This window comes from Zingiber officinale, chromosome 4B, assembly GCF_018446385.1.
Source record: "Zingiber officinale cultivar Zhangliang chromosome 4B, Zo_v1.1, whole genome shotgun sequence".
Classification (NCBI taxonomy): Eukaryota; Viridiplantae; Streptophyta; class Magnoliopsida; order Zingiberales; family Zingiberaceae; genus Zingiber; species Zingiber officinale.
This window is the reverse complement of record NC_055993.1, coordinates 111,085,003-111,108,362: the sequence shown is the minus strand read 5'-3', so window position 1 is coordinate 111,108,362 and position 23,360 is coordinate 111,085,003. Positions and strand designations below refer to the sequence as shown.

The 23,360-nt window shown below is 41.1% G+C and overlaps 1 protein-coding gene across 1 annotated transcript in view; it reads right to left on the bottom strand.

Moving 5' to 3' along the window:
* LOC121976054 (26S proteasome regulatory subunit 6A homolog) overlaps positions 1-11,808 on the bottom strand; it is a 40,366-nt gene extending 28,558 nt beyond the window's left edge. Inside the window, exons 1-5 of the mRNA XM_042528041.1 lie at positions 11,620-11,808; positions 11,377-11,493; positions 10,906-11,013; positions 9,530-9,721; positions 9,118-9,309 (exon numbers count right to left, since the gene is read on the bottom strand). Of these exons, the coding sequence (XP_042383975.1) occupies positions 9,118-9,309; positions 9,530-9,721; positions 10,906-11,013; positions 11,377-11,493; positions 11,620-11,736 (726 nt within the window). The 5' untranslated portion in view covers positions 11,737-11,808. The remainder of the gene's footprint in view (positions 1-9,117; positions 9,310-9,529; positions 9,722-10,905; positions 11,014-11,376; positions 11,494-11,619) is intronic.
* Between the last annotated feature and the right edge of the window lie 11,552 nt (positions 11,809-23,360).

The following is a 23,360-nucleotide window of genomic DNA, read 5'->3' as shown; positions in this document are numbered from 1 at the left end:
TTTTTTTTTGAAATAAATTCAATGAGAAATACTAATATAAGTATATAACTATTGTTATTAACTAGCTGCATGGCGGAACTCGTATGGAGCTTCGATACCAAAGTTGCAAAGACTTGCCCAGAAGATACTCAGTCTCACTTGTAGCTCTTCTGGTTGTGAGCGCAATTGGAGTGTGTTTGAACATGTAAGCCTTTATAATATTACAATTTTTATTTTTTATTACTGTAAAATTTTAAGAATTCGTTCTCATGTCTCATGCGCAACTTCATTCCAAGAAAAGGAATAGATTGGAGCAAAAACGCCTGAATGATTTGGTGTTCATTAAGTACAACAGAGCTCTGAGGCGTAGATACGATGGTCGTGATGCCATCGATCCTATCATATTGAGTGAAGTAGATGATGGAAATGAATGGTTGGTAGGGAGACTGGAGGATGAAGAGCTTGACTTTGTTCATGATGGTGATGATTTGACTTGGCTAGATGTTGCAGATGCTGTTGGAGTAAATGAAGCTCCTTATACATTGAGAATCCAAAGAGGCCTCGAAAGCGACCCCTACATCTACGCGAGCCTCAAAGATGACCACATCTACACCTACAAGAAGTTCGAAGGCGTCCACATCTAAGTCTAGAGGGAAAAGGCCGATAGGAACATCTACTACACTTGATCTTGTAGATGAAGAGGATGAATTCGATTTTGATGAAGAAAGTGAAGAGGAGAATGATGCCGAGCGTTATGCAATTCCAAATGAAGAAGATGGTCTCGATCTTGATGAAGAAGTTGAAGATAAAGATGAATTTTAGATTATGTTTTTTTTATTTTTAGAATTGAGGTTTTATATGTCTTGAACAGTTGAACCTATATATTTGTTATTTAAGTATGAACTATTGAATTGATGTTACTATATACTATATATTATATATTTATATACTTGTGGCGCTATACTTTCAAATAACCCTCGCTGCGCTATTCGCTATGCGCTATAGCCATGTGCACCCTTTGCGCTACAAGGTGCTACGCGCGATTGACAACTATGGCGTTACCCTGATCCAGAAGAGTCACGCGTGCCTAAGCATAAAATAAGGATTCAAGGTCCCTTGGCCAAGAATAGGCAGAAGCCCGAGCCATGACGGCGACCATTTCTCCTGTTGAGTTGGTCGATTGATTCAGCTAAAATTCCACTAAGATAAGTTTGCATAATATTTTAAATTTATACTTTATGCTCGGCCTAACCTAACCAATTTTTTTAGGTGGACGGCCTAGCTATTTGGCAAAGGCCGCCCAATTAGACCACAAGCTCAAGCAAGCGCAAACACCAAGCAAGGGCGCGGGCTCTTCCCAAGCCTTAATCGAACGCTTAACTTCAAAGGCGACGCAATTAAAAGAAGACTTGGAGAATCAATCCGAGCAGCTCCTTGGGTCCGAGCAAGCCTTGACCGTGGAGAAGGACAAAAACCACGATCAACTTGTCGAGCTGGAGAAACTTAGGAATCAAGCCCATAATTTTGAAGCAAAGATCAATTCAGCGAATGCCCGGATGCTCAAGGCCATCGAAGACCTCGACATCAAGAACAAGAAGGCTCAGAGCCTGACGAAAAAGCTCAAGGAAGCGGAGGTGGCCCTGGCAGCGGAGCAAGTTGGCCGCATTGTAGAGCAGACGAGCCATGAATTCCAGCTCAATGAACACAAAAGAATAATTGATGAGAAAGACACTGAACTGCCAGCACTAAGGGCCGAACTTGATAAACTCAAGGAGCCCAACCGGTTGGAAGCCTATAGGATGGAGTATCTCCGTTTGAGAGATTTCAACCAGATGCTAACTAACCGGACCATCAAGCTATTCGGCTATGGCATTGATGGAACTATCCAGTAGCTAAAGCAGGGCGGCTATCTTTCCGCCGAAGTTCCTCCATCCTTTATCAAAAGGAAGAAGATTTTGGAGGTGCTCCCCGATGATGTAATTGCAAACCTTGCGCAGTTTGTTATTGTTTATTAATTCTTTCTTGTAGCAGCCAAGTAACTTTGTAAAAATCTTCTCAGATTAATGCTAACGCATGGCCATTCTACTTTTCAGAGCTTTCATTATGTGGATGCACTACTTTATACTTTACTTCTTTTCGTCTTTTAGACTTTAGCCTCCACAAGCTACTCCAGTAACCCTATGAAAAACTTCCACAGTAGTGGTTTCTTGGGTCTCAAGAGAGTTTCTACACTTAATGACAAGAGCCCGTTAGCTAATAACTTAACTGCTCGGCCTAATTCTCTAAGACTTGGTCATGGAACAAGCCTTTTTACGAGATAGCTGGTCGGCTTGCTTAACCGCGAGAGTGAAGTTTGCTCATAACTCCACTGAACAGCGCAAAAGTCTGGAACACTTAGCGCGAGAGCTTAGCTCGTTTAAGTCGGTCAAATGGCACAAGTCTAAGACACTTGGCGAGAGATCTTAACTCGCTTATAACTCTATCGAATGGCACGAGTCTAGGACACTTGGCGTGAGAGCTTAACTCGCTTATAACTCGGCCGAACAGTGCAAGAATATGGGACACTTAACGCAAGAGCTTAGCTCGCTTGTAACTCGATTGAACGACGCTAGAATCTGGGACACTTGGCACGAGAGCTCAGCTCGCTAATAACTCGGTCAAACAGCGCGAGACTGGGACACTTGACGCAAGAGCTCAGGTCTCTTATAACTAGGTCGAACGGCGCGAGAGTCTGACACACTTGGCGCGAGAGGATGCACGCTTATAACTCGGCCGAACGACGCGAGTCTAGGACACTTAATGTGAGAGTTTATAACAGCGCGAGAGTCTGGGACACTTAGCGCGAGAGCTTAACTCATTTATAACTCGGTCGAACGACGCGAGAGTCTAGGACACTTAATAATTTTTATTTAAATTCTCCTGCATTCATGGAACAATAATTTTTACAATTTACATAAATTCAACGCAAACTTATTACACGACCCGATAGGGTTGTAGATGGTTTGCACTTCATGGTCGATCCAGATTTCTTACATTTTCATTTTGCAGATAATAAGATCTCAAACTGAGCTTTTGTATCACTTTATATGGTCCATACCATGGAGCCTCTAACTTGTTGACGTCGCATACTGATTTGATTCTCTTCCCTACTAAGTCGTCGTCCTGGAAAGATCAAGGAATAACCCTCTTATTACAATTTTGTTTCATTCTCTGTCGATGCGTCATCAACATAGCGGCTACTTTATCTCTTATTTCTTCTATTAAGTTCAGCTCCATAAGACGCCATTCGGAGTTTTCTTCGTCATATAGTTGTCTCCGATCGGACTCGACGCCTACTGCTTCTCCATACACCAATTGGAACGGGGTGTGTCAGTGGCTTCTCAGGGTGTAGTGTGATACGCCCATAGCACACTCGACAGTTCATCGACCCAATCCCTCCAAGATGGTCGAGCAAGGTTCTAAGTCCTCTGATAATTTCTCTGTTGGTGACATCCGCCTGCCTATTGCTCTAGGATAGGCTACTGAAGTAAAGACCTGTAGAATATCATAGCTGGCACACCATTCTTTACGCCTTCATCCTTGGAATTGTCTTCAAGTATTAGAAACGAGCTTGTGAGGAACACCGAACCGACACAATATTTTGCCATAAAAACTTGATAACGATCTGCTCAGTTATCTTAGCGAGCGGCTCAGCTATTTCCCACTTAGAGAAGTAGTCCACGGCTACGAGTAGGAATTTTCTTTGACCAATCGCCATAGGAAAAGGTCTAACAATAACCATGCAAACGAGAAAGAGAAAATCGATGTCTTCAACTCTTCAGTAGGTCAGTATGTTATGTTCTGATGTCTTTGACATGAAAGGCAAGTGGTCACTATCCCAGCTACATCTGCTTGCAAGGTTGGCCAAAAATATCCTACCAATAAGATCTTCCAAGCCAGTGAATGACTGTCCGGATGATTGTCAAACCTTGATGTACTTCTTGCAAAATGTATTGGACGTCTTCCGACCCGACGTATTTGAAGCTTGTTCCCAATCTAATAAATATTTCCCAATCGGAGGAATTCTATCAAAGGTGTCCTCCAATCATTTTGCACTTCTACTTCAGTCGGTCTTTCAATATGAGCCACTAGCAATACCTGCTCGACCGGCTTATCCAACGCCACTAACTCAAAGAACTAGCTAACTTGGACAGCTCATCCGCATATTGATTGTCCACCCAGGGAATCTTCTACAATGTTACCTCTTGAAATCCTGACTTTAATCTGTCAAACGCCTCGGCATATAATTTCAACATCATATTATTTATTTCGAAGATGCATGAGAATTGTTGGGTCACCAGCTACAAATCAGAATAAAAAAGAACCCGAGAGCACCAACATGCTTAGCTACTTGTAGACCAACGATCAGAACTTCATATTCTACCTCATTATCGGGTTTCATTATTGGTAACCCGATAGTCTAAATGGACGGGCAACTGCATTCTGCCTTCGCTGGTGATATCAAAGAGTATCCCGCTCTACTGCCCTGCCAAGTGGATGATCCATCCACATAGACTCTCCAAGTTTCCTACAACTCAGGATTCTGTATTTGTGACACAAAATCAGCTACGCCCTATACCTTGATGGTCGATCAGGGTTAGTATTGTATATCAATTCGCTCAATTCCATTGTTCATTTAATTGGTCATCCCGACGCCTTAGGATTGAGGAGAACTCAAGTGTGTTGTTAGTTAACACAATGATAAGATGAGAGAAAATAAGGACGTAACATCCGAGCGGTCAAGACCCACCTATACGCCAACTTCTCGAGACAGGTGTAGCGGCATTCAACATCTTTTAATAAAGAACTTAAAAAGTACACCGACTGTTGTTCGTTGCCGTCTTGTCGCACCAACGCCGATCTAATGGCCCGTTCGATAGAAGACAAGTAGATCAAAAGTGGCTCACCGATAATGGGCTTTGCAAGTGCATGTAAAGAAGATAAGTAGCTTTTGAGTTCCTCCCGCGCCTTATCGCATTCGTCATCCCACTAAAACTTGGTCGCTTGTGTAGAATTTTGAAGAACGGCAGGTTTCGATCGGACGATCTTGAGATGAACCTTAAGAGAGCAATGATTCGTCCGATCAACCGTTGAGCCTCCTTCAAAGTTATGCGACGAGGGCATGTCTTGAAGTGCTTTCACCTTGCTGGAATTGGCCTCTATTCCCCTGCTGAGGAAACATTCCCTCTTAGCCCCAAACAAGCATTTGTTGAGATTGAGTTTGACTCCGTATCTTCGCAGGGTCTGCCATGTTTTCTTGATATCTACACACAAGTCTATAACCCGGAGGGATTTTATTAATATGTGGTCGACGTATACCTTCATATTTCTGTAGATCTACCACCAAAACATCATATTCATAAATCTTTGATATGTGGCTCCAGCATTCTTCAAACCAAACAGCATGCCATTGTAGTAGTAAGTTTCATTTACCGTGATGAAGCTGACTGTCTCTTGGTCCTCCTTGAAGAGCAGAGCTTGGTGATCTCCTTGATATGCATCCAGTATACATATCAACTTACATCCAACTATAGATTCCACCAATTGGTCGATACGCGGCTAATAATCTTTCAGACAAGCTTTGTTCAGGTCTCTAAAATCAACACAGACTCGCCACTTGTTTCCCAATTTGGATACCAACACCACATTGGCAAGCCAGGTCGAGAACTGTACTTCTCAGATGTCTTGCCTTAAGCAGCTTCTCTTCCTGTACTCGGATAATTTGATTTTGTTCCGAGCTGAAGTCCCTCTTCTTTTGCTTTACCGGACGAGCATCCGGTCGAACGTGCAACTCTTGTTGCATTATTACTGGAGAGACCAAGAGCTCATGGGTTGCCCATGCAAACACATCATGATTTCGTTTTAAGCAGGCCACAAGCTCGGCTTTCTTCTCGAGGTTCAGATCGGCCGCAATGAATGTGGTGGCCTCCAGTCGGTTGGGGTGACTTTGGACTTCCTCCTTTTCTTTATACACTAAAGTGAGAGGCACCTCCTGAATTGCGTTGACCTCGAGTCATTGAGCTTTCCGAGTCGTTGAGCTTTCCGAGCCGCTTGAGACTCAGCTCTGAACACCTCCACGTACCATTTATGCGGCACGAGTTAATCACCTCTAACCTCACCGACCAAGTCGTTTATCGAAAACTTGACTTTTTGGCATAATGTTGAGATTATTGTTCGGAACTCAATCGGCGTCGGTCGGTCGAGTATTATTTTGTAGGCCGAGGACGCGTCCACCACGATAAAATTGGTGCAACAAGTCCTCATGAGCGACTCCTCTCCAAGAGATATGGCCAGCCGAACCTGACCACTCGGCAGAACCTTGTTGCCTGTGAAACCGTATAATGGAGTCGTCATGGACTGGAGCTCGCTTTTTTCTATTTACGGTTGGTCAAACGCTTTCTTGAATATGATGTTAACCAAGGTGTCAACAAAAGTCCAGTGGATATTAGAGTTAGCGATTACCGCTTTAATAATTAAGGTGTCGTCATGCAGGATTTCAGCTCCCTCCAAACCTCGAGGACTGAAACTGATTTCTAGTCCTTGTGTCTTTTTCGCGCTGCTTCTCCAAACTCCAAGCTTGTGATTTCCTAGCGCGGTTGAATTCACCGTCAATCAGACCGCCTGCTATCATGTCGATGTCGCCCCGGGCTGCGTTACCCCGATTTTTTCTTCGCAATCCGACCGGCGCACTGGCTGCTCGACGGATGCTCGAGTGGGCCTTTAGTTCTCTTTGTTGGGGTTGTCGCTAGTCCTGCTCGGCCGGTGTGTTGTCTTGATCTTGGGCTCCCGATCGACGGTGGAATTGACGCGTTAGAGAGGGAGATCGTCGACGATATCCATGAGGGACCGATTGGCGAGGCCTCAAACTAAAGCGGTAGCGATCCTTAGTGTTGTGAGTCGTTGAGCGATGGTAGGAGCGAAACATTGGGGTCCACGGTCGAGGCTCAATGGATCTCGTCCATTCAACTTCCACATGCTAGACTACATGTAGTCGAGACTCCTGATATTACTATTAAGGACCCACTCGAGCCACTTTCGGGAGCACATTGCTATTGGCCGATCGGCGCTCGTGACCAACAATAGGCTCGAGGATCACTTCCTTCTTTTGAGCTGACTGGGCCTAAACATTGATGTATAGCTCATCCGAGCAGATAATCGAAGTCCCTCGGAGGCTTCCTGATGAGGAATCGGAAGAAATTATTATCTACAAGTCTTTGTAAAAAGGCACTTACCAGAATTTCCTGAGTGACTAACGGGATATTTATGGCCACTTGGTTGAATATTTGATGAAAGCTCGTAAGACCTCCTTAGGTCCTTGACTAAGAACAAATTTACAGTCTTCTGGTAGCGACGGCTGCTAGCGAAATGTTGGAGGAATACCGCTCGAAAATCCTTGAAGTTATAGATGGATCCGATCGGCAATCTTTTGAACCATTTCTGTGCCGAGCTAGACAATGTGGTAAGAAACACTCGACATTTGACTCCGTCAGTGTAATAGTGGAGTGTGGCGATGTAGTCAAATTTGAGTAGGTGATCTTCAGGATCAGTCGATCCTCTCCATACTCTCCGATCGACAAAGGCCGGAAGTGAGCTGGCAGCCGACAGCTGGTCATCCAAGATTTCTTGCGAAAATGTAGATTCACCCGCTCGAGCAAATTACAAGCGACCCGAACAGGTGCATCCTCGGAGGACAATTCTTGTGTTCTTTACCATGCTCTTTCGAAGGCGTTCTGTATAACGTTATGTGGTATGATAACGGTGCATTGGGCGTTGATGGTAAGTTAGTTGTCAAGGCGGGTGCTTGATGAAAAGTGCTCGTTGGCTGGTGGTTCGCGCCTGGTGTAACCCTCCACTCGAGTCCCACACTCAGCGTGTTGGCCAGTAGCGGACACGGCTGGGTCGTTCAACGTTTGACACTCTACTGCTATTTCATATTGTTGTTGCACCATCTTTGCAGCTCGAGCATTAATCAGCATCTCTACCTCTTCTAGGTTAACGTCACTGTAGCGAGCCGTCCAGTGTCCTCCATCTTCACGTTTCAGATACAGGTGAGATTCCCACAGATGGCGCCAAATTTGATCATGTCCAAAATCGATGAAGCTCACGTGGCTCTGTTGTTGACTCGATGAAGACTCCGCGTTGACCTATAAAAAAATGAGCGTTAGGGGTCCCATTGGCCCTCCGATGCTAAGTCAGTGCTCGATTTAGGAAAAGAAAATAGTGAACTGTAGCAAATGGCGTAGCATCACATATCTCTGCCTATAAATGGAAATCCCTTTTATAGTCATTGTTACGTTATGCACGCATCTCAAAGCATTAGCGCTTCCCAAAGTTTTCCTAAGAAAGGACAGACCACTGACATCTTTCCTTAAATGAGCCTGCAGATCGTTGTGACTTAACAGGTTGGAAGCTTCTAAAGGCTGATTTGTCAACGGGATATTCTCTATCCTTTCCGACACAAACTTCTAAAAGAGTACGATGTAACATATATCAAGGTTCTACTATAAGCCGACTGACGGCCACTCAGCCGGGAGCTTGCCAGCTCAACCTTCCAGAATGCAACTGCCAACTTGTTCTTCACTCGGCCCTTCATGTTGACAGAGAGGTGCACTATGTCTGATCGGATCTGTACTCGATCGGACCTAAGGTCTAATCGGCTAAGACAGTGGGCCGGATGAATCAGTACTCAACTTCAAATTCCATTTGCGAGTTGCAAAGATGGTCGTTCGAGTGGTCCAGCCTGCCCTTCACGTACGATCGGCGTTGCGAGACCCGCTTGGTCAACCTTGCTTGGTCAGCAATCCCCAGGTCCGTCCGACTTTGCGACTTTGACCATTTGACTTTAAGCTCTACGTGTCCTCGCTGCTTTCGCCCGCTTCACAAGAGGCCCATCTTTATCACCGTATCATAATCAAATAGTGTATAAATGTTTTCATGTAAACTTTTAAGTAAATTTTATCGAAAGAACCAACATAGCATATCAAATAGTGCAAAACTGTTTTCATGTAACCTTTTAGGTTATTTTCATAAAAAAAACATTCTGTGTATAGCATTAAATCAATAAAATTTAGGAAATATGAATAAGAAATCACATGTTACCTGAACCAGTTGAGGACCTGCCAGTTTCAAGAAAGTTGCATTTGTTTGTGCGGCACAAGCTCGTGCCATCAATGTCTTACCCGTTCCAGGTGGTCCGTATAGAAGCACTCCTTTAGGAGGGCGAATTCCTAATTTCTCGAAACGGTCTTTGTGTGTCATTGGCAGAACAATAGCTTCAACAAGTTCTTGAATCTGAAATTTTTTCAAAAATAAACAAGTTGATTTAGATAAGAATTTCCCAACAAGTACCAAATTGTTTTGGTTAATATTTTTGGTTAATATTAGACCAGCAGAACACAACTCAGGAATCAGTGTGGGAAAAGAGCCAACGTCTATAAGGTCTACAGAGCAAACTCATGACTGGATTTGGAATTCGGAAACTTAGTTACATGCATTGACATAAACAAATTACCTGTTTCTCAAGACCACCTATATCATTATAATCTTCTGTTGGTTTTTCGTCAACTTCCATTGCCTTCACTCGTGAGTCATATTCTGAAGGAAGAGTGTCCAAGATCAAGTAACTATCTTTATTGACCCCAACAAGATCACCAGGCTTTAACTTATCAGGATCAACTAACCCAACAACGGGGAGAAAAATTGTCTGGAAGAAAATAAACAAAAAGAATAAGTAGGCAACATTCTTTGTTGGCTGAAATAAATAACAAAAACTGTCAATTTTAAGTAAATAATAAAAAATCAATAGCATTATTCTTGACCTTGGAGAATGAACCTACTTTTTGAACTATTATTCAAGTGTTTGATTGCGCTTAATAGGAAAGTTGAAATTATAAAGCTCTTTCAGTTTGCTTCCTTCTCCTTTTTAGCTAGAAATGATATTTTATGTTGCCTTGATTATTAATGGTGAATACCCTAGGTTATCAATTATCTAAAAGGATATTTGATGGTAAGAAGTCAATAAAAAGGAAGAATGCACATTTAAATCGATGCATGAATTTCCTGACAACCGAAATAAGCAATCACAACCAAAGATGATTCTAGCAAATAGACTAAGCTAACAGTAAGCTTGGCTACAACTAAGTGAAGCTTGATGAAACTGGAATTAAATTTCTGAGCTTTAGGAAGGATAAAGAAACAGTTTTGGACCAAGCTGAAAACCACACACAGTCAAAAAGAAAAAGCATTTAAGCATGGAACATATTCCACTCGAAGAAGAAAGAGAACAACAGTTAGTAGAATGCAATGAATAAATTCACAGTGACGTATATGTTGTATGGTTCAGGCTACTTAGGAAATAATGAGGCATCCAATCAAACTTATAACTTTATTTCCTGACTCAACTCAACTAAGCTATTTGTGTTTGTGTGTGTTCACAATAATGACTATAATGTTTTCATGTATAATTATGTTTGTGAATGTAAGTTCATATTCGATTTTATTGGTATTATGTACTTATACATACAATGATACAACCATGGGTCATGGCAAGTTGGTTTGCGAACTGAATTCGAACATGAATCCGTATAATCCAAGTCCAAATAATAACCATAATTATTTCCTTTCCACAAACTGACGATGGCAGAAAGACAAAGCAGTAACAACTTTATGCATAGACCATAGATGAGAACCGTAAGAAGCATGAATATAAATAAGAAGAAAAGAAGATTGAAACTTTACAATTATATAGAATTCATTAAAGTTCAGAACCAGCAGAAGAGCTTTTCAAAACTTTTAATACACTTGGCCATATCTCATGGGAAAAATCTTGATTGGCATATACATACACAAGAACAAAACAGTAGAAAAAAGTTACAGGTCGTATCTTACTTGTCGGGTGGAAGTTTTTAATACAACACATTTTCCCTTTCTTTGAGAATCAAGATCAATATTTGCACCATCTTCCTCTGCCTCTTCTTCTGGATTCATCTCCAAAATCTGGAGAAGAATATAAGATTAGAAATCTCATCAACTTGCATTAATTAATCTACCTTTTATTTGCATTTGTTAAACTAAAGAAAAAGAGCAAAAAAATAAATAGTGCATAGTTAAACTAACCTGCACCATCTTCAGCAAAAAAGTTTACTCAGAATAACAATATTGAGCAGAAATTTGCATTTAGTTGAGGATACAGAAACAACAAAAAATGCCATGCTAATCACAGAAAAACACATATCTTAAAAATTAAATGGACAGTGCACCACACCTCTATACATGTTTGACGTAACCACATGATAATAAACTTAACGGAAACAAAGACAAACTAATCCATACAAGAGAAATAATGGTAAGGAAGCTAACCTCAACGATGTTTCCAACTAGGTAAGGCAACTGCTTGTTGAGCTTAATTTTCTCTTGGTTCTCCTTGATTTTTTCCTTGAAGGACTCGAGTTCGAGATTCGTCCTCTGCATCTCATCCTGCAACCAACACCGAAACACGACAAAAAAGAAAAGATGGCGAAAAAAATGAGAAACAAAAACGAAACCCTATATTGCAGGGAAAAGCAGAGGAGGAACGATTCATTGGGCGTTAGGGTTTGAGACCTTGAGGATGCGGATCTCGTTATCGAGGAGGCGTGAGGCCCTGATGATGTCTTCGGTGGTCATGGAAGAGATCTGATCGTCCTCGAACGCCGCATCCTCCACCGTCGCCGTTGCCATGGGTTGGGAGCAGAGGTGTTTCCCTGAAACGGCTGAGTTGATTCTTCTGCAAGCAAACTTGCCGACGGATCCTTGCACTTAACGGTGATGGAGAATCGGATCGGGTCAGAATCTTATTTCGATCCGACCTAATCCAATATAAAGTTCGCAGGAACCCAAATTTAAACTTACAAATGCTTTGTAGATTTTAAGAATAATTTTAACAAGTAATGATCGGTATTAAATTTTAATATAAACTAGTGTGATCATGCACACGGAGGTCCGGGACTTATCATATGGATAGAACAGGTCTTGTGAATCTAAGTTCAGATTGTAAGGTAAGGGAATACAGTGAGGTAGCTCTCCGGAAGTCACTCTTGAGCCATCTCAGACTTGGTTGTAGAGATTGTCTTACAAGTTAGTTACCTCTGGTAAGGGAATGGAACTCTCACTGTTTTGCTACCACTCAGGGAATCGGGTAAGATGGTCAGATTGTCCAGTGAATTTCCTCTGTGGTGAATCGCTCCTCGCTCGACTGACCTTAATAAATCGACATCTTAGCCTACTGAAGAGAGCTCCCTCTGACTGAACCAGAATCTAATCCTCTTCTGCTCCTCCCTATGGTAGTCTCTAAACCGACTTGTCTGACCGACCCTCATTAAATTCGCTTAGCTGGGCCAGACGGAGCACTCGCTACCTACCAACTGTCTTTCCTCGCTGTCTTCTGAATTGGCTTCGTAGGCATCAGTTTCGTGCTCACTGACCACGGATGACCGGCTGTCGCTCCTCGCTTCGAATCTTTCGCACGCACCGCAGAGGGGGATGAACTGCCTAAACCGATGATGCTTTCCGCTCCACTATAGCTTATACCCTATTGGAGCCAACCGTCGCTGTATAGATATGGCATGGGGACAGGGAGAGAGTACCGCGTGTCCGCGCAACCTATCGCTTCTCCACCCCCGAAAGGAGTCATATCCGTAGCCAGCGGTCCCTTCAGATCATGTTCTTGTAGTACATAGCGCTTACAAGTTAGTAGCTTCCGGAACTCAACTAGTTTATAGGTTCCTTCCCGAATTGACTTTTGCAGTCCCCCACTCAGAATGGTAACTGGACAATAAGAGGGGAGCTCATCCCTTGAACATTGCATTCTGGCTGTGCCGTACCCAGAGGTTCATCTGCTTGGCTTCATCTTAAAGGTAGCTAAGAACATGTTTTCCATGATCATATACAACAACAGATCGGAGGTGAGTTTCTCGCTCGAGAATCTATTAGATAATAGAACGTGGGACTCTACCCCGCCCAAAGGACTAGGTGGGCTTACGGGTTTGTTTTGTGTTCTCGTTCCGTAAAAGTCAGTCTTTGCCTTATGATAGCACAATCAATCCTAGTGCCAGTGCTGATCACTTCAGGAAAGTAGGGGGGTTCTCGAGGGGACGAACAAGGATAAAGCGAATGGACGAGTAGTCGGGAACTAAGACCAATGGTCAAAAAAAAATAAGCAAGACAGGAAGCGGGTAAACAAGAGTGGAAATGGTTCAAGGCAAGCGTCGGGTAAGTGGGGTCCAGCGGGGTAGAAGGAGATCAAGCGAGAAAACAGATTAAGATGTTGAGTGAGAAAGTACTCGGAAGGGTTTAAGATGAAGTTCAAGTTCATTCCATGTGATATGAGTTCACTGGTCAAAAGCACTTGTCTCTTATATTTGATCTTTATCTTTCTCTTTCGTTCGGTTCTTGCGACAGTTGGGGAATGAGTGGTCATTTGGTAGTTTTTGAAGACCCCCTTTTCCGGCTCCACAGAGAAGGCCACCATCCATTGTGGCAGGTAGTCAAGGAGTAAGGGTTCCGGTCTAACTAGTTGTCGTCAGCTGCTACACTAAGCCGGGTAGAGCCCGTGGTTAACCTTATGCCCGAGACTGTCGGTACGAAGTGGGATCGAGAGTGAACCCAGGAATTCAACGGAATCTCTAGAGCTGATCATGAGAGATCCCGGATTAGGCATCTAGTCCTTCATAAATTAACAATTGACTTAGGTCCCCGTACGCCACGTCTCACCATTTTAGGAAGAAGGGTTCATTTCCCTTTCAGGAAAGCACTATAGCAGCAGTCAACACGCAAAAAACCAAAACATTCAAATCTCAGAGATGTCGAATGGTGCCGAGTACCGAACGAGAAGTTTAGCAGAGAAGAAAACATCCCAGCAAGAGTAGGATCAGGGATGGATAAGTAGCAGGTTTGAAAGAGGTCAAGGCGACCAACGGGAGGAGTGAACCATATTTGAATTCAAGGTGCGAGACCCCTGACTCCGGTCCCCTTGCACTACTTTCACTAGGAAGTAGTCAGTTTATAAGATAGTCAGCCAGTAAATGAACTAAGAAAGCGAGCCGACTCCTACTTGTCTGGAATGAGTGAGCCAGCACTTAGGCCCATGATCAAGAACTGTGCGGAGATATTATCTTATTTAATAAGCTGAGCGACACCTGAAGCGCAGTGATAAGAAGAGGAGGTCTCCCGAGCAGCCGAAGCCCTGGACAGTGATCGGGAGTGGGAGTGAAGCCGATCTGGTTCTTCGACAAAGCATTTCATCTAATCCAATGTTGAGTCGGTTGGTTCTTGGTTCTTCAACAAAGCATCTAATCGTTGAGTATAAAAGACTACTTCGTGTCCATCTCCCACATAGAACGAATAGCGTTGCGTGTGTAATATAATAATATATAAATTATTTGGGTCTTTGAAAATTCAAATTGTTTGGATTTTCTAGTGTCACCTTTATAAACCAAGAATACCCATGCAATAGTAACGCTAGAGAATCCCAGCAACAAACTACTGTAACAGACTTCCCTATGTAAAAAATTATTTTAATTTAATATTATACTTGTCTTAGTAAAAAAAACTAAGAAAAATATATTTTTTAACATCGTCAGCCTAAAATATTTATAGAAGCTTCTTTGATCATAGTGTTGTCAATTCTAAGATATGGGACTAAAGAGAACTATATTTTTTTATATAAAACAACCAGAGAAAATTAATGATGAGAAAAATTCATAATAATACGCTGTAGCTGAGTCTCGAACTCTAGATCACTGATTGTTTCGCTTGTGGAATTACTAATAAACCTTGGAATTATTTTTAGTATAAATAGAAAAAAGGATATTAACGTAAATGCATTTTTAGTTTCACCTAAGTTAGTTAGTAAAAGGGGAGATTTTTAATAAAATAGTAAGATAAGTTCACGAATACACGTAAATAAGTAATTAAATAATATTATTGAATGTTAGTATAATTTATTCTATAAAAAATTAATCTAAAAATAAAATAAAAATTAGATCATTAATCATACTTTAAATTATATCATAAGAATGTCTTATATAATCAAAGAATGCACAAGATATAAATATGGATAGATGTATATCAATAAATAGAAAAGTCAAAATAGATGGATGGATGTATTGTGATATAAAAAAGATAAGAATGAGAAAGTTGTAACAAAAATTGAAAAGGAAGATGAGAGGAGAGATCGATAAAGATTGAGACGGTGAGAAGAAACGAGGTAGAAAGTAGAAATTAGGTTATGTGTTAGTGATTTAAGAAAAATAAAAAGTTGAAATTATTAATAAACCTTAAAATTATTTTTAGTGTGAACAGAAAAAAATATTAACGTAACTTAATTTTGAGCTTCACCAAATCAATTAAGAGTTGGTTATTAAAAAATTCATATTCTTAATTAAATAGTAAGATTTATAATAATTTTGAGAAAATCTAAAACGGTTATAATATATTGAGCAAAATGCATGCCTCTTATTTCTAAAATCATTAAGATGACACCCTACCAATTTTTTTTAATCAAAAGAGTGTCTTATACAACTATAATTACTCAACTATCCTTTAGTATATTATTCATATTATTATCTCTCATCTATATTTTCTCACCTAAATCTTGAACATGAGACGCATTGTAGTAGCTCTAAACTCATAGCTGTTACTGTTGGTACAGTTTACACTAACGATCTAACTCAGTTTTGATAAATGATAAGTGAGTTAAGTTAGACATTTTGTGATCTAATTGCGTTACCAAGTGTGCAAGAATTGACAAGTCCAAAGGACCAGACACCAAGCTGAAATTCAACTAGGTCTGCGGGACCGGATAGCTAGTGCGAAGTCTAAATATGTCAACGAGCTGACCGAATATCTGATAGAAAGTCTGGTTGAGTCCGCGAGACCGGATAACCAGTAGAAGCCCAGTTGGGCTTGCGAACCGGACAACTAGCATAAAGACCTAGTGGGTCAGAAGACTAGTCAACCGACTACAAGATGGTAAGTAAAGGTAAGCTACTAGTGTTGGTGCAATATCCCTTGGCTCAAGGTTGACCAGGTGGATTAAACTTGAATTGGATCAACCTTGAGTCTGTTAGAGTGTATACTAAAAGCCTAGCTTTTGTAAACATTTATTTTGAAATAAAGAATCACATTGGTCATAAATGTCTACATTTATATGCTAAGTGTAGTTGTTCGATTAATTTATATTGTAGATAACATGGTGTGTGGTGTCACACACAGAAGATTATATTATCGGTTCTTTATAAATTATAAACAGTAGCTCACGACTGAGTTGGAAATGAACAAATCATTGGAATAGTCGTAGTGTAATTAGGTATTAATTTATCTTGACTGATAAATTACACTAGTACACTCTGAGTGTATTGAGTAGGACCATTTAAGGTAAGTTCTTTTTATACTGACTTAATAAAAGAACAAGACCTTAGTTATTATGGAAGTGTGTGCTTTTAATCCTAATATAATAACAAGCACATATATTTAGTATTTATTTCTTTACCTTATCAAAGGGTGAGATTTAGCTCGATAAATCAATGGACCCAATAAGTTGGGAAATGATATTACTTATAGTGTGTATTGTTGATTATAGAAGGAAATTGTGTCCTATTAATCTAGGTTGATAATGTCCCCAAGAGGAGCTCATAAGGATTGTCATGTTAAACCCTGCAGGTGGACTTGGTCCGACACGACAATAAGGTTGAGTGGTACTACTCTTGGACTAAGATATTAATTAAAGTGAGTTGTCAGTAACTCAATTAATTAGTGGACATCCAACATCTTAAACACAGGGAGATTAACACACTCATGATAAGAAGGAGCCCAAAATATAATTTGGGATTGGTGCGGTAGTTCAATAATAATTATTTAGTGGTATGAATTATTATTGATGAAATTAAGTTGGGTGTTCGGGGCGAACACGGGAAGCTTAATTTCATCGGGAGACCAAAATCAATTCCTCCTCTCGGTCCCTATCGTAGCCTCTTGTATATAGAGAATTATACCCACCTTCTTACCCATCCTAATGGGGTCGGCCAAGCAAGCTTGGAACCTAAGCTTGGGTCGGCCAAGTAAATAGGATGAGCCAAGATTGTGTGGCCGGCCCTAGCTTGAACCCAAGCTTAGTGTGGCCGACCACATCATATTAAAAGGATTTTTATATTGTTTAAAATCTGTCCTTATGTGGAAGCAATGATTTAAAAGAAGAGTTTAAAAATTAAATATTTTCTTTTGTAATTTTTTACAAAAGATTAAGAGAAAGATTAGATATCTTTCCTTATTTGTAGATTGAAAGGAGATTTTAATTTTAGAGATAACTTTCCTTTTTGGAAATCATCTACATGTTTTAATAGAGAGATTTTAATTTATAAAATTTCTTTTATAACCAACCATGAAGGAAAAAATTATTAGAGAAATTTTTATTTTAAAATTTCCGGAAACAAATTAGAAAGTTTTAATTTTGTGTTAAAACTTTCCTTGCTTGGAGCTATGAGGTGGCCGACCACTTGATTCATGAAAAGGAAATTATTTTTAATCAATTAAATTTTCCTTTTCATGGCAAAGAAAATAAGGAAGGTTTTATTTAAATTTTCCTTATTTGCCAAGACCAAGGATTATAAAAGAGAGGGTAGAAGTGTCTTCATGGGTAACAACTCTATTCTATTTTTCCTCCCTCTCTTCCTTGGTGGTGTGGTCGGCCCTTCTAGTTCTCCCTTCTCCTTTTTCTTTCTTATCCTTGGTCGAAACTCTTCATCCTTTGGAGCTTGGAAGGTGGCCGGATATTGCTTGGAGAAGAAGGAGAGAAAGGAGGTTTTGTTTCTTGCATCTCTTGGAGTTTGGTGGTGGTGGCCGAACCTCTACATCCTTGGAGGAGTCTTAGTGGCCGAAACTTGGTGAGGAAGAAGAAGGGCTTGAGTGATTCTCATCTCGGTAGATCGTTGCCCACACAACGTCCGAGATAAGAAGAGGAATACGGTAGAAGATCAAGAGGTCATTGTATACAAAGAAAGGTATAACTAGTAATTATTTTCCGCATCATGCTAGTTTTTCTTTGTATGAATTCCAAACACAAGAGGCATATGATTCTAAGATTTTCGGATTAGATATTCGAAGTTGTGTGTTTTTTAATTTTTTTGATCTTGTGATTTGATTGTTCTTTTTGGTTAAACCTAATGTTATTTTAGGAAATTAAATATTGAATTTCGTTAAGAGGCTTTGTCGAGGCAGTGGTGGATGCTCTTATACCCAAGAAGGTCATATGCATCGCCATGTTTGACCTCGGAGCTAATTTCTGAAATAAATATTTAATTGAATTTGTAACATAGGTAGATTTGGATCAATAGTGTTAAGTTCCGCTTGCGATCCAAATATAAACCATTAAAAACAGATAAGTTAAATTTGTAATCAATAATATTAAGTTTCGTTTGCGATTCCGAAATTAATTTCTAAAGAACACAATAGGTTGTTAGGAAAGGTTCGACACTTGTACAAAATTTTTATATAGTGGAATTGGTACGATCTTCCTAGGACCAACCAACAGAGTTATGATGTGTGAGTTTCAATGTTTCACAATATATGGATATTATTTTGACAATGTATGAAGATTGTAGGAGCAATCGTCCGTTTGGGAGATTGGTCAAGGTTGACCAGGTTGACAAAAAGAATGTTGGTGCAACCTTAGGTCAAGGTTGACCTGGTTGACCAGACTCGAGTTGACTTGACTCGAGTTATGTTTTGATGTTTGACGAGTTATGACGATGTTTGACGTGAACAGAAAAGTTGTATCTTGATGTTTGACAAGGATACAAGCTTGGGAGATTGTGGGTGCAACTCGTGGTCAAGGTTGACCTGGTTGACCCGAGGTGAGTTGACCTGACTCGGAAAAGTCCAAGCAGGGAGCTTGGCACGGGAGAAAGTCCAAGTATGGAGACTTGGCACGGAGAAGTCCAAGTATGGAAGCTTGGCACATGGAAAGACGGAGAGGGCTCTGGCTGCTCTCCTGACCGTGGTCGAGAGGGCTCGCTCTCTGGACCGATGTGGAAAGTCCCGTGAGTGAAGCTGGTGAAAATCCTAGCGAGTGAAGCTAAGGAAGTGAAAGTCCCGTGAGTGAAGCTATGTTAGAAGTCCTGGTGAGTGAAGCCGGCAATTGAAAAGTCCTGGTGAGTGAAGACAGATGGAAGTCCGGTGAGTGAAGCCAGTGAAAATCCTGAGTGAAGCGGTAAAACCCTAGTAAGTGAAGCTAGGTGAAAGTCCCGGCGAGTGGCGCAAGGAAAATCCAGATGGATCAAGGGTGATCGGCATCCGGTGTTGGGAAGTCCAAGTAGATCAAGGAGGATCACACTTGACGAAGAGAAAGCCCAAGTGGGTCAAAGGGATTGACCGAACACTTGTGGAGAATTCTAGCAAGTCAAGGGAGTGACCAGATGTTAGAATGATGAACCAAAGTCAAGGTTGACCGGATGTTGGTGTAGAAGCCCGAGGTTTAGGGTGAGGAGTGATCGGTCCCGGGACCGATCAGGATACATCGATAGCCCGACGGCCACCGACCGATCAAGAACCATCCAAGAGTTTCATCAGAGTTATCTGATCGGCCCGAGACCGATCGCATAACGATCGAGGCGCAGCAGTTCGGAGAAGAGAAGTCTCGATCGGTCGTGGACCGATCAGAGCCTCGATCGGCCCATGGACCGATCGAGACGAAGGCGGTTAGGAATGGATCGGTGGACCGATCCATGGAGCCCGATCGGTCCACGCATCGATTCAGCACTAGCCATTGCGACGCAACGCCAGATTTCTTCGTGTTTCTTCGCTTTCTGCAGTTATAAAAGGACGGCCGCGAGCCTCCTCCTTCTTCTTCTTCCTTCTTCTTCTTCCTCGATTAAAGTCTTCTTTGTCATGATTTTAGAGCTCCTAATTGGAGCTTTATAGATCACTTCAATACATGTCTATATTATGTTGTTGCTGCTTCATCGCCTCCGGTCGACAGAGAAGGCAAGCAAGTGTTGCATTCATATTGTTGTTTGTATTTGCTTCTTGCTTTCCTTGTACTCCTTTCTTGTTGTTACAAGTATTGTGGCGAGGTTTCTCCACCCACAAGGAGCATTTATTAGCCGGTTCTCCGGGGACTCATCCACCGACGGATTGATATGCTTCGTCCACCTTACGGACACGCCGAGGAGTAGGAGTTTATCTCCGAACCTCGTTACATCGGTTTGTTTGAGGTTTGTCTTCTTTCCCTTTCGTTTCTGTGTTTATTTTCCGCTGCACTAACACGTTTTGTAGAAAAAAAATGACGATTTGGGGTCGGCTATTCACACCCCCTCTCTAGCCTCCGTACGAAGGATCCTAACAAGTGGTATCAGAGAAAGGTTGCTCTTCGTCAGATTAACACCCGGAGGAGCACAAGCTAGAGAATGGATCGACTCGGAGAAGACATCACGTTTCCACCCTTCTACGAGTGCTGCGACTTCGCGTATTGGAAGGTAAGAATGAGGTATTTTCTTATGACTAACCTTGAAAATTGGAGTTGTGTTCAATTAGGTTTCAAGCCTCCGATGGACAAGAAAGGAGAAACCCTAGAGAACAAGGAGTGGACCAAGGAGCAAATCCACCAATCAACCATCAATGATGAGGTAACGAAAATCATTGAATTTTCTTTACCTAATGATATTTTGTGTAAGATAGGAGGATACAATAATGCCAAGGAGTTGTGGAACAACTTGGCCAAACTCCATGAGGAGAGCCTCACTTCAAGCCATGAAGAGGAGCCTAGTGAGCCAAGTAGCTCACATCGTGGAGGTGAGGAATTAGAAGTTGAGGGCTACTCAACATCTAAAGAAGAAGAGGAGGTGAGTTCTTCTTCAAGATCGGAGCACGAAGAAGAAGCTTCTACCTCCAGGAGGGATGAAGAAGAGAGCATCCATCCATCCTCAACCCTAGGTAACTCAAACACTTTAAGTTCAAGTAAATTGCATATAATGTGTTTTGAGTGTAGGGAATTTGGACATTACAAGAGTAAATGTCCAAAGAAGACTAAGAAGACTCCACCGGCGCCAAAGATCAAGGAAGTCGGAGTCCCAAAACGCAAGGGCAAGGAGCACGTGGTGTGCTTCCAATGCAAGCAACGGGGACACTATAGGAGTCAATGTCCAAGGGGGAGGCAATCTCACAAGGACAAAAGACCAAGCACGTGTAAAGGGGGAGCGAAGGCAAACCCTAAGGTATCCTCTAAGGTTCATTCTTGCACTTCTAATAAGATACATACTAGTAGTCTTATTGCAATTGTCAAGAATGATAAGTATGATAATCATAGAAATCAACATGTGTGCTTAGGTGCTAAACATCTTAGCCTAGATAAGAACAATACTAGGAAGGCCAACCCTAGGATTAACTCATCTAAGGCTAAGGAGAACCTAGGTAGAAACCCCAAGACAACTAGACATATGCCTAGGAACACCTCAAGAAAGAATGATAAATTAAAACTTGAGGTTTTAGAGAAAGAAAATCAAGTCTTGAGGTCAAGACTTAACACTCTAGAAAAGGCCCTAAAGAATTTAGAGAAGTCAACTCTAGGGTCTAAGGGTCAAATCTCAAAGCCCAAGGACAAGAAAGGTTTGGGTCACAAACCTAAGTCCCAAATGGTCAAGCCCACCTATCATAATGTTCCATTCGATTATGGAACAAAACCTAGGGCTAGGAAGAACAACACCAAGGTCACAAGGGGAGTCACCCCTAGAGTTGATCTTGATGAGTCCCAAATGATCAAGGCTTTAAAGCCTAAGAGGGTCATTAGGAGGGTTGCTAGGGAAGTCATCCCTAGTGAATATTTAGTGAACCCAATGAGCTCAAATAGGTATTGAGTTCCTAGGAGCGTGATTTCATCACGCTAGATGAGTTAGGGTGTGCCAACCTTACTTGAATAGGTAGTTAACCTAATCATTGCAAAAGGTGGCACTTTAGGAAGTTTCAAGGTGCAATCAAGCCTTGAAAATGAAATTGAAAAATATTCCTAAGGTGATTAGGATGTGCCAATCATATTTGAGGAGTTGTCTAGAGTCAATTTAATTGGCACATAGTGATCTAAACATCCTTGATATATGATCTTAGATCTATTACACTTGGGAATATAGAACCTATGGCAAGATGATCAAAATTATAAAAAATGGCAACTAAGGCTAGTTTTAGGTATTTTCTATACCTTTATGTGTTATTTGTCATATATTGTTTGCCGTATACCATATCATGACATCATATTTATTTTATGAACATTTAAAATGTCATGATAATGCTTAGGTTAGTTTAAATGTCATGCTTTATTTAAGTTTCACACTTTATGCCATGACATCATGACATTGGCACATATTTTTACTTATGAAATCATTATATGCCATGTCATCATCTTGTGCATTAATGATCAATGAAATTGATTTAAGGACTAAGACACAATTTGATATGGAGATCAAATTGATGTTTAGAAAATGCATGAGAATCTAGCCTAAGATAACCTAAACTCATATCTCACATCAAAATTGACTTGGATGTGTTTGATACACCTTAGATGTGTGTGAGATATTATGATCATGAGTTAGGATCAAGGTGCATAGTTCTTGTACCTAGATGAGACTAATTCAAGAAGGAGGATCATAGGGAAAGCTTATGTACAAGTCATGTACATTTAGCCCTAAGATTGTGGTCCTAAATTAAAGGGTTAAAAATCATTTCAAAATTGATTTGAAAAACCTTGATGAAGCCATTCTAGTGATAGCATTCATCATTGAACATTGTGATACAAAGTTTACTTAACTTTGAACTATTTCAAAGTCTTTTGAACTTTGTATCAAGATTGAAAAATGGAATCTATTTTCATAGAAAACTATTTTTCCTTGATAGTATATGTTATGAGGAATGTATCCTCAAAATTTCACAATTTTTGGAATTTTATGGAATTTATTAGGGGTTTCTGAATTTCGGGAGAAGAAAAATCAGAAATCCCTGTGATCAGAGTCTGGATCGGTCACTGGACCGATCCAGGGAGGGCTGGATCGGTCACTGGACCGATCCAGAGTGCTGTGGATCGGTCTAGTGACCGATCCAGTGAGGTCTGATAGCGTGCCAATGTGCTGAAATTCGACTGGATGTCTGAAATTTCAGTTTTTGGGAGTTGAGTTTCGGATCTCTAAAGGATTGAAACTCTCCAAGACATTGTTGGTGCAATGGTCAAGGGGGAGTTGGCCTTTAGGGGGAGTTTTACCTATTAGTCAAGGGGGAGTTTTTACTCCTTAAGACTTTTGAGGATTAGTGATAAGGAATTGTCACTA